The following is a 19,240-nucleotide window of genomic DNA, read 5'->3' as shown; positions in this document are numbered from 1 at the left end:
AAAACAGGCTGTATGTTGCATAAGGATGGATTTTTGATTGAATTAATGAAGCTGGAATGATGAAATGGCCTTTATCTGTCACATAGAACATAGAACATAGAACAATACAGCACAGAACAGGCCCTTCGGCCCACGATGTTGTGCCGAACTTCTATCCTAGATTAAGCACCCATCCATGTACCTATCCAAATGCCGCTTAAAGGTCGCCAATGATTCTGACTCTACCACTCCCACGGGCAGCGCATTCCATGCCCCCACCACTCTCTGGGTAAAGAACCCACCCCTGACATCTCCCCTATACCTTCCACCCTTCACCTTAAATTTATGTCCCCTTGTAACACTCTGTTGTACCCGGGGAAAAAGTTTCTGACTGTCTACTCTATCTATTCCTCTGATCATCTTATAAACCTCTATCAAGTCACCCCTCATCCTTCGCCGTTCCAACGAGAAAAGGCCGAGAACTCTCAACCTATCCTTGTACGACCTACTCTCCATTCCAGGCAACATCCTGGTAAATCTTCTCTGCACCCTCTCCAAAGCTTCCACATCTTTCCTAAAGTGAGGCGACCAGAACTGCACACAGTACTCCAACTGTGGCCTAACCAAAGTCCTGTACAGCTGCAACATCACTTCACGACTCTTGAATTCAATCCCTCTGCTATTGAACGATAATACTCCATAGGCCTTCATACAAACTCTATCCACCTGAGTGGCAACCTTCAAAGATCTATGTACATAGACCCCAAGATCCCTCTGTTCCTCCGCCTAACTAAGAACCCTACCATTAACCCTGTATTCCACATTCTTATTTGTTCTTCCAAAATGGACAACCTCACACTTGGCAGGGTTGAACTCCATCTGCCACTCCTCAGCCCAGCTCTGCATCATATCTAAGTCCCTCTGCAGCCGACAACAGCCCTCCTCACTGTCCACAACTCCACCTATCTTCGTATCATCTGCAAATTTACTGACCCACCCTTCGACTCCCTCATCTAAGTCATTAATAAAAATTACAAACAGCAGAGGACCCAGAACTGATCCCTGCGGAACTCCACTTGTAACTGGGCTCCAGGCTGAATATTTACCATCTACCACCACTCTCTGCCTTCGACCGGTTAGCCAGTTTTCTATCCAATTGGCCAAAGTTCCCTCTATCCCATGCCTCCTGACTTTCCGCATAAGCCTACCATGGGGAACCTTATCAAATGCCTTACTAAGAGGAGTTTTCTCAGAGGAAAACTTCCTGCTGGGAGATGGGGCACCTGCTACTGCTGAAAAATTGTTTAAATTTAAAAGGTATCAAATGGGTGAGATGGGTTACCTGTCTAATTGAGGGAGAAACTCATCTGGTCTGGCAGCATCAGTGGAGAGAGAACATTTTGAGTCTAGTATGACTCTCCTGCAGAACTGTTCTTAAGAAGTCTTAATGAACTCAAAACATTAACCCTGTTTCTGTCTCCACAAATGCTTTCTTAGTATCCTCTGTGTTTGTTTCAGATTTCCAGCATCCGCAGTATTTTGCCATTATTTAATTAAGATGGTGGGCAGGCTGTCAAAACAAGAGGGTCGATCAAAAAGGACTTGAAACTTCAGACAAACATCTGCCTGCAGTTGTCTTCATTAGCTGCCCCTTGATTTGACGGTGACCTTGACTTAGATTTGACAGTTTTTGCCAATGCCTTCTGTGTGACTGGCCAGGCTGATTCTCAGCCCACAGGCCTTTGGTCGCATGGAGCAAGATGCTCCTTGAGGTACTGGGCAGGAGGCTGGAAGAAAACAGCAAGCCAGGCAGCATCAGAAAGTGGAGAAGTCAACATTTCAGGTGTAACCTTTCTTCAGGATTAGGGATGGGTGTGGGGAGAACTGCAGGTAAAAGGTGTGGCAGGGGCAGAGTGGTGAACTGGGGATAGGTAAAGACAGGCAGAGGGTACAACCTGGTTGGTCAATGGGAGGAATGAATCCGATTGGTGGCAGGGTGGAGTGGAAGAAAGGGGGAGGGGCTGGGAAGGGAGTCGGAGGATGGGAAGGGAGGTTAGTGGAAATTGGAGAACTCAGTGATGAGTCCTCCAGGCTGTAGGCTGCCCAGGCAGAAGATGAAGTGTTGTTCCTCTAATTTGTGGTGTGGTTCATTGTGGCAATTGAGGAGGCCAAGGACGGTCATATTGGAAGGGTAGTGAGAAGGGGAATTAAAATGGGCGGCGACTGGGAGGTCTGGTCAGCCCCTGCAGGCCCAGCTGTGATGCTCAGTGAACCATTCCCTAAGTTTACTATCCGTTCCCTCACTGCCTCCGACGATCTCCCCCCCACTGCCTCCAAACTCATAGTCCTTCAGCCCTGTACTGCCCTGTTCTACCTGCTCCACATGATCCGCAAGCCCAACTACCCTGGCTAACCTGTCGTCTTGGCTTGTTCCTGCCTCACTGAACACATGTCATCCTACCTCAACTCCATCCTATCCCCCTTAGTTCACTTCCCACCAACATCCGCGATACCAATCATGCCCTCCATCTCTTCCAGATCCCCGGCCTCAGCTCTTTATCTTCACTATGGATGGGGCAGTCCTTATACACATCCATACCCCATAAGGATGGCCTCCAAGCCTTTCGCTTCTTCCTCTCCAACAGACCTATCCAGTCTCCCTCCACCAATACCCTCCTCAGCCTTACCGAACTGGTCCTCATCCTTAATAACTTTCCTTAACTCCTCCCATTTCCTTCAAATCCAGGAGGTGGTCATGGGCACCCAGATGGGCCCCAGCTACGCCTGTCTCTCTGATGGCTATATTGAACAGTCCCTCTTCAATACAGGCACTGTGCCCCAACCCTTCCGCTGTTACATCGATAACCACATCAGTGCAGCGTCCTGCACCCAGGCTGAACTGAAGCAGTTCGTCAACTTTGCCCACAACTTTCACCTCGCCCTCAAATCCTCTTGGTCCATCTCGGGCACCTCCCTCCCCTTTCTTGATGTCACCATTTTCATCTCTGGTGATAGTCACCATACAGACATCTACTACAAACCCACAGACTCCTATAAGTACCTGGACTATACCTCCTCTCACCCAGTATCCTGCAAGAACTCCATCCCATTCTCCAAATTCCTCCACCTCTGCCGCATCTGCTCGGACGAGGAGACATTCCACTCACGAGCATCCCAGATGTTCACTTATTTTGAACAACGTGCTTTTCCTCCCTCTGTCATCTAGACAGCCCTCCGCTGCACCACCTCCATTCCCCATTCCACCACTTTAACACCCTCCCAACGCAATAAGGGCAGAGCCTCCTGTGTCCTCAACTACCACTCCACCAGTCTCTGCATCAAACACATCATCCTCAAACACTTCCTCCAAATCCAACTAGACCCCACCACTGAACATCTTCCCCTCTGCACCCCTCTCTGACTTCCACAAGGACCTTTCCCTTCAACAGTACTTAGTTTGTGCCAGTCACCCCACCAACCACCACCCCCCCCACCCCGAACCCCTAAGTATCTTCCCCTTCAACTGAAAAAGATGCAAGACCTGCTAATACACCATCCCCACCTCACCTCCCTCCAGGGCCCCAAACAGTCCTTCCAGGTGAGACGGAGATTCACCTGCCTCTCCTCCAGCCCCAGTTTACTGCATCAGGTGCTCCCGATGTGGTCATCTCTACATCGGGGAGACCAAATGTAAAATTAGGGAATGGTTCACCAAGTATCTCAGCTGGGCCCGCAGGGACCAATCAGACCTCCCATCTCAATTCCCCTTGCCACTCCCTTTCCGACATGACCATCCTTAGTCTCCTCTATTGCCACAGCGAAACACATCACAAATTGGAGGAACAACACTTTATCTTCTGCCTGGGCAACCAACAGCCCAGAGGACTCAACATTGTTTAGATTTAGATTCTCTACAGAAGGAAACAGGCCATTTGGCCCAACAAGTCCACACTGGCCTTCCAAAGAGTAACCCACCCAGACCCATTCTCTTACATTTACCCCTGACTAATGCACCTAACACCATGGGCAATTTAGCATCGCCAATTCACCTGACCTGCACATCCTTGGATTGTGGAAGGAAACCAAAGCACCCGGAGGAAACCCACGCAGACACGGGGAGAATGTGCAAACTCTACACAGACAGTCGCCTGAGGCGGGAATTGAAACCAGCTCCCTGGCGCTGTGAGGCAGTAGCGCTAACCACTGAGCCACTGTGCCACCCTGAGTTCTCCAATTTCAAATAACCTCCCTTCCCATCCTGCAACTCCCATCTCAGCCCCTCCCCCTTCCTTCCAATCCTCCCTGCCACCCACTGGACTCATTCCTCCTATTGACCAACTCGACTGTACCATCTACCTGTCTCCAACTATCCCCACTTCACCACCTTACCCCTGCCACCCTCTTTAATTGCAGCTCCCCTCACACCCACACACAGTCCTGAAGAAGACTTACACCTGAAACATTGACTTCTCCACCTCCTGATGCTGCCTGGCTTGTTGTGTTCTTCCAGCCTCCTGCCTATCTACTTTGGATTCCAGCACCTACAGTTTTCTTTGTCTCTAACCCTGATGTAGTGGGAGCCACAGTGCAGAATGTATTTCTTTTTTTTGCCGTGTGTGACATCGTGCTATGTCATTAAGACATGATTCAAAAGCTCGGCACAGCTTGATGGATGTATTGTCATTTTGAATGATTGGCCTTTAGCTCTTCTTAATTATGTGTGCCAATGCTGATGGACTTGAAAGAGAGCATCAGTGTGCTTTCTAAAGTGTTTACTTGTCCTTCCCTAAAGTACTAACTCACACGATCCAATAGGGGATTTGCTTTTCAGACTCGCTGTTCAGTCCAACGTAATTAATTGTGCAGGAGTTTTACCTGAATGCATGCAGAGCTGACTTCAACAAAGATACCAGCACTTCTTTGATGATCCTTCTATTGAATCTGATGGATCAAGATGAGGCATTGTTGCTGGAATTTCTCCATCATTCTTATGTGTTGCTGAATAAAAATTCCCAAATCCCACTGCAGTACACAAGCATTAACATTCTAAAAGAGCTGATAATACTAAAAATAAAAATGAAACCATTACTCTCGTGTGGCATTCTCCATGTTAACTTGATGCCAGTAGGCTGTGTCTGACCAGCAGGCAACAAATGACAGCAATTGTTCTGAGTAGGATTTCAGTTGATGTGAGGAGGTCATTGTCAAACACTTGCTACAATAGTTTGGAGATACAGTGTAGGATCTCCTTGTCAATGGGGGCCTTTTGTGAGAGGTTGTCTGCCAGGGGGTTGGAAGTACTCAGCATTTTCCAGAGTCTGTCCATCATCATAGGGTTGTTCAATGGTTTGCATTTCTGCTTCACTGCAACAGGGACCTGGGTTCGTTTCCACTCTTGGCTAACTGCATATGTGGAGTTTGCATCTTCTCCCCATGTCTGTGTGGGTTTCTGCTGGGTGCTCTAGTTTTCTCTCAAGTCCAAAGATGTGCAGGTTAGATGGATTGGCCATGCTAAATTGCCCATAGTGTTCAGGGTTACGTAGGTTACGTGGATTAGCCTTAAGAAATGCAGGGTTACAAAGAATAATGTTGAGGGTTTGGATCTGGGTGGAATGCTGTTTGGAGGGTCAGGTGAACTTGATGGGCTGGATGGTTTGCTGCTATATGGTTAAAATTTTATAAATGGGTGATGGAATATTCAGTTGGCCAGATGTGAGGTGATATCTGAGTTTTGTTTTACCAATATTCAAGGACAGGAAAATTAATTTGTTTTGAAGTGATCAAAAGTAGTGGACAGTACACATTAAATTATCAAGGGATGCAGGAATATTGCAGAAAATGGTATTAAAGCAAAAGAGTCATAATAAATTCAATTTAAAAAATGCATGGGATGTCAATGTTGGTGGGTTACCTTATAGAAGTTTATAAAATCACCAGGGACGTAGATAGCGTAAATAGCCAAGGTCTTTTCCACAGAATAGGGATATCCAAAACTAGAAGGCATAGGTTTAAGGTCAGAGGGGAAAGATTGAAAAGGGAGCTGAGGGACAACTTTTTCACACAGATGTAGGTGTGAGTATGGTACAAACTGCCAAAGGAAGTGGTGGGGATGGTACAATTCTAACATTTAAAAGGCATCTGGTTGGGTACACGAAAGCTGTGTTCTTCAAAAAGCAGTCGAAGCAGAGTTTTTGAATATTTGATAGATTCTTGATAAAGAAAGGGATAATGGTTAGCAAAGGTAGGAAGTTTGTGGACTAATCGGCTCAGGATGATCTTGTTGAATGGAAGGGAGGGCTGAGGGGCTGAGTAGCCTTCTCTTGCTCCTATTTCTTAATGTCCTTAGATTACATTAATTGCAAAATTGTGATGAAGTTTCTTGGACATCAAAATCTTTGGAGCTGAACCCTATGGAGTCTTGTGATTTATTAAGTCAGATGTTTTGGTCAGGTGGATGAATACAATGAAGAGTTCCTAGTGTGTTTCTTACCATGACTCATTGATTTGTCTCCCAATGAAGACTATGTCAAAAATTCCTCTGGAAATTTTAAATCCAAATTGTGTCTCTGGGAGGAGTTTCTCAAACACAGGAATTAGGCTATTCAAGAAGATTATATGTCAGGATTTTCCCCACTATGGATAAAAAGGGAAGTGCTATGATAATTTTCATGGCATAATTTGTCTGCCTTTTTGAAAATAGTTATAATCATTGCATTCATTCCTGAGGTTGGATGCTGGTTTGGGGGTTGAGGGGGCAAATTCATTTTATTCCCAAACCTATAGGATGGGTGCGTTGAATCTGATGTGTGAAAAATTGGATCAGCTTTGAAGATCTCAGGAGCAATACTATCGGGGCCATAGGCTTTGGTTTTTTTTTAATCTGTCTGGGTGATTGTTGGTTCTGTACCCATGGGGAATGAGGAAGATAGGAAAGCTGCAAGTGAGCTAATCAGATGTGGAAGGTGAGGGGAGAAGATAAGAGAGGCTACAAAGAGATGGTGAGAGGCTACTTGAGGGACAGACAGTGAGACTACAAGGGAATCTTGGGAGATACCGCAAGGGGCATAAACAGAAATTGGCTGCAAGGGGCCTGGAGGGAGACAGTGAAGCTGTGGGGCTGTGTGCAAGACAGGAAGACTAAAGGGGAGTGGGAGAAAGAGAGAGGTTGGAAGGACCATGGGACAGTGAGGATGGCTGAAAGAGGAGGAGAAAGGGAGGCTGCAGGACAGATGTTTCAGACAGGGAGGCTGTAAAGAATCTTCAACAAAGGGAACTTTCAGATAATGAGGACAGAAAAACTTGATATCACTGTTTCAAATAATTACCAGACTGATACTTGGAATGGGCAGGTAGACTTTTGAGGAAAGGTTGGACAGGTCGTGCTTGTATCCATTGAAATATTTACAAGTATGAAGGTACTTGATTGAAACATTAATATCCTGAGGGATCTTAACAGAGTAGATGTGGAAGGATGTTTCCCCTTATGGGGGAATCTAGAATCAAGGGTCATTGTATAAAAATCAGAGGTTGTCCATTTAAAATAGATATGCTGAAATTTTTTTCTCACATAGGGTTGAGGCATTTAAAATTTCTTCCAGAAAAGGCAGTGAAAGCAGAGATTTTGAATTGGTTTATAGCAGAGGTCCATAGATTTTTGAAAAGTCAGGGATGGAGTTTGAGGAGGGGATATAAGATAAGCAGGATTTTGGCTTTGTTTAAGATGATCAATGTTCTACTTTTTCTCCTTCTGTTCATAAAAGCTAAAAGATTTACTAAACCCATATAAAACAGTTGAGTCACATTGTGACTATGGTTGCCAATGAAACTGAGCATTACAGACATCACCTAGATCTTTAACCCAAATAGTGACATAATCCCCGAAGTGCTGGTTGTTTGACCATGGATGCATCCATGTGGTTTTATATTTGTTCTGTCGGAAGTTGTTTGCTGCAGTAAGGCTATACTGAACACATTTTATCAGCAAGCAGGCATCATTTGCATTGTCTTTTTCCATTTCATTTTTCTTAACGGTTTTGCTCCACATTGGAGTCATGGCATTGAAGTTGTCCAGAAGGACAATGATCTGTCCTTCCATTGGGATAGTACTGAAAATGTCATTAAGAGCAGAGTCGAACTTCTCACCAACATCTTCATCTGAGTCAGGGTCAGGGTCAGACGTAAGCACTGACAAGAGTGTCATCTACATTCCTGCTGAACTGCGAGTGACGTGTCATGAATCTTCTATTTCTTCAACTGGAAATTCCAGCAGTGCAGGCAGGACTCCATTCCCGATGGTAAAGACAACTCCATGGACATGAGACTTACTTTCCGCCTTTCTTTTCCAGTAGATATATCCTCCTCCTTGTTTCTTCAGCTGCCCCTCTCCAGGAAGGCAGTGGTAAGATTATAGTTCTTCTTACCAAACAGTATTTAAAGTTAGCCATGAGGTTCTAACATTCTAATTTGCAAAGTTTAGAGTTTTCTTTCTTTGACCTAAAGGCGGAGATCCCATAGTGTGTAGATCCCCAACCAGGAGAATTGTGGCCAGCCTAGTGTACCTTCTTTGCGTTACCCTGAAGATTACTCAGTGCCAGGTGCTGCTGCCCAAAGACTCACCTCTGTGTCAACACATGGAAAAGCCCTGCTGGTCTTCATTTTCTACTTTTGAGGCCCTAAACACCTGTCAGTCAAAATGGCCAACACCAGAAACTGGGCATGGGAAACTGGCACATCAGCCTGCCTTGCATGTTTCTGATCCTGTCTATCGCTGTTTCCAAGTGTCTGAAAATTCAGATCATTTTATTACCAAAATGTAATGCTTGATGAAGCAAAATAGATAAAATAGCAAAACGTTTGAGAAATATATTGTAATTAAAACATTTTAATTCTCAGAATTGGAAAACATACTTACATTTAATATTTGACAATATAGAAATAGTTTCCGTACATGAGAAAGACATAAACACTGAAACTGAGATGTTGAAGCATTTACAGAAAAAAAAACATTGGTGTTGGTCTATCCTCTGAGATGGCTGTATCTAGATAAATAATACAGTAGTATATCTTTTGTAGATTATCTGCTTGAGCTAAAAAATGAGTGACACAATTCTGCATAGCTTTCTTTTCTATGAGGTACAAAGGATCGGTATAAATTTGGAAAATACTATAATTTGGACTGAGGTTGCTATGTTACAATGTTTAATAGATCAACAGGTAAAGTAAGCAATAAACAAAACATTATGTTGATAAAATTAAGTTTCTTAACCACCAATGATGCACAATTTCATGCTGTAACACTCATGGTAAAATGTCTCCACATATCCTGTAATGAGATTCACTACAAATTCCAATAAATATTACAGTAATGCATTTCTTGTAGCAAATCAGGCAAGGGCACCCATTCTGTTGAAATGAGAAATGAGCTGTTAGTAAGATGAGAACTGTACAGTTTGGCAGTAATGAACTCTTCCTCACATTCATTGCACAGATTTAGTTTAGAGAAGCTATATGAAATGTACTTTTAAACAACAGTTTGGCCATTACTTTGCATATTTTGGATTTACTCTAGATTCATTTTAACTTGCACTTAGTTAAGTGGTGTTATAATCAATGCTAGACTTAGGTTTGTACATTCTGTTTATGAAACACCTAATCCAAATAGCCAATAGCCCTCACCTTGTACAAATCCAGCTACTTCACATCTTTCATTTTGTGCTTGTTTTAATGCATATTTTCAATCTTTGACAGACATTTGAGCAGTAGGTATTAGAATACATATAGATTGTGATTGAAAAGTGTCATAACTAGTAAATCTTTGCCAGTCTGGAGATTGTAGAATCAGCAAAAGGTGGTCATTCAATTTGCCTGCCCCCTCTATTTTCAAATATCATGGACCTCCTTTGAGGCTGGTAAAAACAACTTGTTGAGGTCTCCAACCTCTGCCCACTTTTTGGCATGCTCATTCGGCTTCGAAGTGTGACACCCTCTGGCCCCTTCTGACTGTCATTAAGTTCATGCATGTAGCTGTCAGGGGTTGTGTGATCCAATTCTAATGGTGAAAGTTGTTCAGGACTGCATTGCACTGGACTAAGAAGCACCTTGTTGGTGTCTAGGGTAGAAGGACGTTCCATGTTAGGCCAGGGTGGACTGAATAGGATGAGACTTTGAGGCCGACCTGTCTTTGACCTGTGCTGTGCATGCCGCAGAAACCCAGGCTTTTGTTGCACTGGAGATCTTTCCGTTCTAGAAGGCGTTGAATTGTCAAATACATCCTCTCCATTTGACTGGCAGGTTCTTTTCACAATTGGTGTTGCTTCTGTGGTTTTGGATTGCACAAGTGAGGTATCCGGTGAAATTGTAGAAGATCCATGCCCAGGTAGGCCATTTTCTTTCCCATCTTTATATTCCGCTGCTGAAGAATTTATTAAAGAAGAATCAAATCTACTTTTGCTCTCAGGACTGCTCTGTTCACATGTTGTAATGGGCTGCAAAATTGTTAACACTTTATCCAAAGGAAGTGCAGGAGGAGAGAGATTCTTTTTTGCTAAAGGTTGTGGGATCTGAGTGAACTGGAGTTTTGGTGGAATGACTGGAATGGCTTTGACTTGACATGTCTTTATCATATAAGTCATTCTAATGGCAGTGACACCGATGGGGATTGACTGAATAGTACAATCATCAGATATTGGAGGCTTGTCATTGACCATGGGGTATAAGACAAGTAATGAGGCCTCATCATTAGAATTCAAGCAGTCATTTCTATCAGATGTTGTCCTTCCGGACTCAGATTCTATTGACTGCAAACATGGTGTCACCCCTGCATTTATAATGCATAAACTCTCTGATCCATTTGATGATAATGTATTGTCTTCAGTTAGTGAAACATGTTGTTGGTCACTTGTAGAGATTCCCTCCACCCCATTTGGGAACTGTATAGAATTGGTTGGATTAGAGCTATTTTTTAAAGACTCACCATTGCAGATTTGTGAAGAGGTCTCTGGGCTTTGTCTGTTCCACTCAATATATTTCTTCGCAGATTGAGATGTTTGATTGTAAAGATCTTCAGAAGCTATCATATCTGTACAAACATCAGGTGATAACGTCTCCTGCCTTTCACCTGGTATTTCATTTGGAGGCATTAATGTTGAACATTCTTTTCCATCTTTCATAGATTGATCTGATTCGGGTGAATGGGGGACAGGCTGTTTTAAAGTCTCATTCACCATGCAATCTTCCAGTAGGAGGAGCTCACTGGCATCAGTCTGTGCTGCTGCAGATTTCTGATTGGACTGCATATCTGCAAATTGCCCCTTTTGATCACATTCGTTGTTGGACAGATGGACTGCTGTCTGTTCTGTTTGGATGGAGAGGGCATCTTCTGAGCATGTTCCTGAAACATTGTCATCTGCTTTTAAGTTTGGTTCAAGTTTGTTAGAGGTTCCATCCTTAATGCAAGGCTCCGAAGGCTTAACTTCAAGAGTGGCAGTTGGACATTGATGCTTCTCATCTGAATTAGGATTAGTTAATTGATCCAGATTAGATTCAGGATAATTTGAGATGAAAGAACCTGTAGAAACTCCTGTGCACCACATTGGTAGGCTCTCGATTGGTGCCATCAAAATATTTGCATCTGTTATTGGTTTAGAAAGCTCTGTCTTTGAGCACTCACTCAAGGGTTTGGTGGATGGACTCAGCTGTGACTGTGCCAGGCTAGGATCAGAGATCTTGGTGCTACTTGCTTCACTGGAATATATGTGATTTGTGGCATTCAGGCACAGTGCTGTGCTATTTTCAATCATTGGAGGTGGACTTGATAAGAAGAGGTCAGGAAGACTGTGTATTCTTTGAGGTCCTTTAAACTTTGGCTTTACTGTTGTATCAGGCAGGGACTTTTCCTCCATATCACTCTTGTTATGTGACTGACTGGGCCTGTCCTCCACCTTTTCTTGAGCATTGTTCACTGCAGTGACCTCCTCAGGTTCTCTGATTTCGAGCTCTTTCATTTCTGGCCACAGTTGCTCTATGAATGCCTTGGCAGATGAATCTATGCCCTATGAAAATATACATAACAAAATGTTAATAAGGCCCTGACTTTGATCACCAGAAATTCAATTTTAACATTTATCACTTGCATTTTTGACTAAAATCAAACTCCATCAGCTGGTGAAGGAGTGCATTGCCTATTATTGTAAGAGAGTGGATGTTTATCTTTATATACGTTTCAGGGATAGATCAGTAGAACAAATGTGCTGTGTTAGCCATATCAGGAATGTTCAGTACCAGGATCATGCTGGGTTACCTGATCTTAGCTAACAGAAACAATTAAATTAATTCTAGAGACTGGGAAATGCAATTAATCAGGACTCCAGCTCCTCGCGCTTGTCCAATGACTGTTGTTGAAGGATATGCATTGATGTGGTGTTTAGGCATGACCATGTTTGTCTCTAATAGGTCAAATCAGTGGTCAAGCACCCAGTCTTACCATAAGCAAGGTGCGTAGCCAGGTATGTGAGGTGTACTTAGTACTTACCAGACTGTCCTCTAGCAGGAGTCATGAAGAAAAAGAAAGAACTTGCATTTATATAGCGTTTTATCAGCATCTCAGGCTGTCTCAAAGTACTTTACAATCCATGGCTACTTTTGAACTGTAATCATTGATGCTATATGGGTAAATATGACAGTCATTCTGCATGCAGCAATCTCCCAAGCAATTTTTTTTTGTTGTTAGTTGAGGAAGAAATATTGGCCAGGACACTGGGAGAACTTCTCCATTCTTCTTCGAATAATGCCAAGGTACCCCTTACGTTTGCCTAAATAACAGGACCTCCAAAAGGCAGTATTGCTGTGAGTCCAACAGTCCATTTTTGCTGGAATGACACAGCCTCGTGTGTTGAACTAACATTGAAAGAAAATAATTCAAAACCATGCACCTTGAGGGTTACCATGGTGAGAATTCAAGCATACAGATTAATGGGCCTTGATGAATCTTCTGTCCATTCATTCTTGCAATGGAAATCAACAAAGTCGATTGTGTTGTGTGCCTGAATTTCTAGTGTACGAGACTGGTAAAGGTCTGCTCCTCGGATGCTGCCTAACCCGCTGTGCTTTTCTAGCACCACACTCTCAACTTTGAAATTTGCAAAGCCTACTCTGGAAATACTAACTCAATGAGAATGTACAGTATCATTCCTTCCACTAGAGGACATCTGTGCTACACATTAAAAGCAAGGTCACGAGACACGAAGCCTCTTCAATCAGAAATCAATCTAAAATGATACTTTACAGAGGACAGGATGTTCAAATCGTATCCTGCAAAGAAACAATCATTAGACAACTCTGTTTATAATGCAGCACAGAAAGAAAAAGCAAATTATTAAATCCAATTTTAATCACGCGGATTAGAAAACTGAGCATTTCTACCCTGGGAATTACACAGTGTGAAATGGTGTCAAGTGACTCACAGAAAATGGAAGGAAGATGTTACTCGCCACAATTAGTCAAACTAATTGAAATATTACAGATAGGGTCCTTATGATAGACTGATGTCTGACTGTACATTATCTTAGTGAAAGCTGGAGGGAATTGCACTGAGACAGCTGTTGTGGTTTAAAGGGCCATGCTGACAAAATCCATTTTGAGAGTTTGATATCAAGGCCTTTATTTGAAGAATGACTATCTGTGCTCTTCGGCAGTTGTGACATGTCCAGTGTAAATCAGTGCCTGTCAATGTAGGTGGGCTGCGGCTGGCCACTGGATTACGTGAGATAACAAAGTAATCGCATTGTTTATGAAGTTTGGTCACCAGAAGCATTGCTCCTCAAATCAACTAGTGGGGGAAGAAGTACCATCTGTGTATCCTGGTGTAGGGTCATGAGTCACTAGGTGTTAGGAGTGTCCTGTGCTATCTGACAAGCCAGGCCCCTGGTTTTCCCTCATCCTCATTTTCCAAAAAGGAGAAAAATAGAGGAAATCTTCCTAAGGAAATCTACATGGCCTCTTTGGAATTGCTGAATGTGGGGGAATAAAAACCCAAGAGCAGGAAGCTAGTTGGTAAGGCATTTGTCAGAAGGTTTAAAAGTACAGTTAGCTGAAAAATCAGTTTCCCATGAACATGACCTTGAATCAATGTGCCCTTGCAATATGGCATGTTTGACACTCATATAGATGACTAGTAGTGACATAACGTAAGACTTCTGATACCATGAATCATCATCATCTTATTCAAAAACATTTGTATGTTTTAGGGATAGTCCCGCTGAATACAGCAGCTATAAACTGGGTGGGTACTAGAATAGGTGGCTCACTTCAACCTGTGCAAGTTCCCTTTCTCGGTCCAATAGGACGCCACCTTAAATTTGGAATCTATTAGTCAGAATATCTTAGAATCATCCTTTAGGCTGTTGTCAGCTAGCAAAACGTAGATTCCTCAATCTGAGAACAACTTTGCATGTTTATTACTTGTGCCTTTATAAAGTGTGGGATATTGACAGTGTCAAAAAGTTAGCTCATACTGAAATTGGCAAAGATATCATCCAATCATTTCTTCATTCCTTTCCATAAATATTAATTTCCAACAGGACTTTCGGGATTAAATCCACTGAGGACATTTTGGTATGTTAAAGACAGTGGGTAAATGCAAGTTGGTGTTTTATGGAGCATGGGAGTTGGTACAAATTCCACCACAGGGACCTGACATTCTGAGGAAAATTTCAGTTTGAAGGAAAGACTTCAGCAACCAATTCTTGAAATAATTGTGATGGGACCGTTCTCTAAATGCTTGGCAAATTGAGGTCATGATTCATTCTGCATCCAAGAGTCTGCATTGATCTCTGGAATGCACTAAACTGGCTGATGTCAGCTGATTTTCAGAACAGGTGAATTGTGGAAGCCTGAATCCATTTTGCCTGTAGTTGTCTCGCCCTGAAAATCAAAAACATCCCAAAAGGTACGTAGTATGATCAATTGTACAATGAGAAATTAATTGCTGTGCAATAATTCTAGTGGATAATCCAGGAAGATGGATTGTGGTGTCTTCACTCTAAAATATAACTGGTACGCATGTATACATTTTCAATTTCCAGTGCAACAAAGATAAAGTTCTAAAGATTCAAAAATGCAGTTGGGTAACCTGTTTAGTTGCCAGATGCTCTTCTGTATCATTGCTCCATTCTGTTTGATGTCCATTTTCACTTGGTTGCCTTGTGGGGAGTGCAGCTGAAGGATATGTTTCATCCTGTGTTGTTTTCTCACCAAGGTCAGGAGGAACAGGTGAGCTGGTCACTGATGTTGAGGGTTTGAGCTCTAATGGATCAGAGTGTTGACCTGTCGGAGTTGGAAAAGTTTGTGGCTGATCTTGTGACGGTGAATCTGAGTAATCCTCAGTGAGTGGTTCAGGCTGCAACTGGGGCTTCTCAATTTCCTGGTCATCTACATAAAAGGAGAGAAAAAGTGGATTTTGGGAACGGGATAAGTACAATTGATTAAAGTAGCTTAAGACATCTAGCAAAGTGACTGCTGAAATCAATCTTTCCTCTTCAAATATAAATGTTGCTGTAGTTTTCCAAACAGAGCAGTGACACAGCCACAAAAAGAGCTAGCTTACAAGTTCAACAAATATTAGGGAAGGCAAATTTAATGTTAACCTATATTTCAAAGGGAATGGTGTATAGAACTAAGGAAGTCTTGATAAAACTATATAAGGCACTAGTTCACCTCAGGTGGAATACATTAAACAGTGTGGTCTCCTTATCTAAGGAAATATTGAGTATAGGAGTTGGGAGGTCATGGTGCAGCCATACAGGACACCGGTTAGGACACTTTTGGAATATTATGTGCAATTCTGGTCTCCCTCCTACTAGAAGGATGTTATGAAACATGAAAGGATTCAGAAAAGATTTACAAGGGTGTTGCCAGGGTTGGAGAATTTGAGATATCGGGAGGGCTATTTTCCCTGGAGCGTTGAAGGATCAGGGGTGACCTTATAGAGGTTTATAAAATCATGAAGGGCATAGATAGGGTAAATAGACAAGGTTATTTCCCTGGGGTGGGCGAGTCCAGAACTAGAGGGCATAGGTTTAAAGTGAGAAGGGAAAGATATAGAAGGGACCTAAGGGGCAACATTTTCACACAGAGTGTGGTGTGTGTAAGGAACAAGCTGCCAGAGGAGGTAGTGGAGTTGGTACAATTATACCATTTAAAAGGCATCTGCATGGGTATATGAATAAGAAGGGTTTGGAGGGATATGGGCCAAATGCTGGTAAATGGGACTACATTAGGTTAGGATATCTGATCATCTTGAATGAGTTGGACCAAAGGGTCTATTTCCATGTTGTAACTCTCGATGATTCTATGTATTGGCATTGGAGGCTGTTCAGAGTACATTCCCCAGGTATGAAGGAATGTAAAAAGGTTGATTAGGTTGGACCTGTACTCATTGGAGTCAAAAAGAATGAGAAGTGACCTTATTGAAACATGTACGATTCCTAGAGGGCTTTTCAGAGTAGATGTTGAGAGGTTGTTTCCCTTTGTGGGATAGTTGAGGATCAGAAAGCATAATCTCAGAGATGAGGAGGAATTTCTTCTCTCAGAGCGTAGTGAGACTGTGGAATTCTTTACCACAGTGGACTGCCATGACTGGGTCATTAATTACCTTCAAGGCTGAGGTAGACAGATGTTTAATCAGTAAGAGAATCAAGGGTAATGGAGAAAAGGTGGGAAAGTAGAGTTGAGGACTATCAGATCATCCAACACTCTCATTGAATGGTGGAGCAGAGTCAATGGGCTGAATGACCTTCTTCTTTTCCTATATCTTGAAGTCACTGAAACACTACTAGCAATGTGTCTGTACATACAACAAGAAGTTCCTTTGACATCTTGAAGAAATTGAAAAAGGTCAATTATTAATAAATGTATTTTTTCTGAAATGACATGGTCTTATTACCTGGAAAATGTGCTTTCCTCTCCTGGAGGTTCTTACTGTTGCTGAAATCTTTCATCATTTGTGATGGCTGAATGTCAAATGGCTAACCAACTATGAAGGACATTATGAATTTTGAATCAATTTAAAATCTTAGAGTTTTCTTCAGGAATAAAAAGCAAACAAACATTGTCTGCTTCTTAATTTTTTCTCAAAGCTAAAGGAGAAAGCTCATGAATAAGATGCTTAACATTTACTAACTGCATCATATCACACTGTAAGGTAAACAGAGTATCTTTGCAGTGTATTGGACATACCATTCGGCCTTTGGCTTTCTGAGTTGGACTGCTCACTGTGAGGACCTCCTTCTCCATCTTCGGTGACTGGTAGAATACTGACGTCACCTTGTGATGTTCCATTTGTTGATTCTTGCAGAGCTAAGTCTTTTAGATTTTGCGCTTGTCTAGAGGGTGCGGTGGTGGGGCTGATAAATCCTGAGATGTGTAATGGCACAGACACAGAAAAAGGCTCAGATATATTCAATGCCATTGGCTTTCTATGATGTTGTGGCGATGCTTCAAGGGGAAATAAGTCACCTGGGAAATTAGATTTTGCTGGAGAATCATTGGAATTGTTTGAATAAAACAGCCGTCTAGTCTTTGGTGACGTGGGTTCTGATTTATTGAAAGCGTCTCCACGAAAAACCTTCAGCTGCTCTGGTTGTGCCCTGAACGCTGCCGACCCCTTGGCAGGCGTTTCTTCACTAAAGTCTTTGGCACAGCCTCCAATAGCACCAATGAGCTCGTCCTGATCCCAATCACTGTGCCTCCTGCCTAGACTGTAAGAACTTCCTGAGCCGAGTGTGCGAGATTTCAGTGATGGTGAGAGATTTCCTCCCAGAGTCGCAGCATGTTTAAATCGACCCCCTTTTTCGTCATCTAAGAAACAGAAATATGATATTTAAAAAGGTTTAAAGTTAAATGCAGACAAACTAATGCTTCAAATTTGCAGAGAATGGTTTGTGTTGTTTTCCATTTCAACCTCTTGCAGTTTGGACGTAATTTATTTAGTTCTCATTTGACCTTGAGTTATTCCTCTGACCAAAACCAAAAAGACTTATGATTTATAATAATACATCTATCTCAGTTATGGATTGATACAAGTTGTAATACTGTAGCCTTAAATTTTCTCAGTTCGGTGGCCTACAAGCATTTAGGGATGTTTTACAACAATGAGTCTAGATTAAGCTCCCTACAGTATGGAAACAGGCCCTTCGGCCTAACCAGTCCACACCAACCCTCCGAAGAGTAACCCCCCCAGACCCATTTCCCTGTGACTAATGCACCTAACACTATGGGCAATTTGACATGGCCAATTCACCTGACCCGCACATCTTTGTGACTGTGGGGGGAAACTGGAGCAGTCAGAGGAAACCCATGCAGACATAGGGAGAATGTGCAAAATCCACACAGACAGTTGCCCAAGGCTGGAATTGAACCTGGGACCCTGATGCTGTAAGGCAGCAGTGCTAACTATTGAACCACCATGCTGTTGTTATGTAGCACCATTATGTATTTAACCTTTAACACAATAAAACATCATAATAAAACAAGAACATAATTTTTTTTAAAAAATGATGGTGAACCACATAAAGCAAAATTAGATCAGATGATCAAAACCACAGAGAGGTTTTGAAGAATATCTTAATGGAGGAAGGTAAAGTACTGAGGCATATAGTTGTAGTAAATGAATTCCGAAACAGACAAGTATAAAGTGTACTATTAAGACAATTAAGTGTCATATGAACACAATGAATTGTTTAAAATAGCTAAGGGAAAGAGCTCCAGGGCTTTTAATCAAGTCCCATTCAGATACTATAGTACAGCAAAAAATAACAATGAATGTTGAACTGAATGCTAAACCAGCACAAAGGCACTGATTAGGGATAGTCAACATGGCTTTGGGCATGGGAAATCATGTCTCACAAACTTGATTGTGTTTTTTGAAGAAGTAACAAAGAGAATTGATTAGGGCAGAGCGGTGGATATAATCTATATGGACTTCGGTAAGGTGTTCGACAAGGTTCCCCATGGGAGACTGGTTAGCAAGGTTATATCTCATGAAATATAGGGGAATTTCCATTTGGATACAAAACTGGCTCAAAGGTAGAAGACAAAAGGTGGTGGTGGAGGGTTGTTTTTCAGACTGGAGGCCTGTGACCAGTGGAGTGCCACAAGGATTGGTACTGAGTCCTCTACTTTTGTCATTTATATAAATGATTTGGATGTGAGTATAAGAGGGACAGTTAGTAAATTTGCAGATTACACCAAAATTGGAAGTGTAGTT

The 19,240-nt window shown here is 42.5% G+C and overlaps 1 protein-coding gene across 1 annotated transcript in view; it reads right to left on the bottom strand.

Annotated features, from left to right (window-relative positions):
• Window positions 1-8,844: 8,844 nt before the first annotated feature.
• Window positions 8,845-19,240, bottom strand: part of arhgap31 (Rho GTPase activating protein 31) — a 106,973-nt gene continuing 96,577 nt past the window's right edge. Inside the window, exons 10-12 of the mRNA XM_072584925.1 lie at window positions 17,212-17,832; window positions 15,107-15,405; window positions 8,845-12,029 (exon numbers count right to left, since the gene is read on the bottom strand). Of these exons, the coding sequence (XP_072441026.1) occupies window positions 9,831-12,029; window positions 15,107-15,405; window positions 17,212-17,832 (3,119 nt within the window). The 3' untranslated portion in view covers window positions 8,845-9,830. The remainder of the gene's footprint in view (window positions 12,030-15,106; window positions 15,406-17,211; window positions 17,833-19,240) is intronic.

This window comes from Chiloscyllium punctatum, chromosome 15, assembly GCF_047496795.1.
Source record: "Chiloscyllium punctatum isolate Juve2018m chromosome 15, sChiPun1.3, whole genome shotgun sequence".
Lineage (NCBI taxonomy): Eukaryota > Metazoa > Chordata > Chondrichthyes > Orectolobiformes > Hemiscylliidae > Chiloscyllium > Chiloscyllium punctatum.
The sequence above is the reverse complement of the archived record's forward strand: the minus strand, read 5'-3'. Positions and strand labels throughout refer to the sequence as shown.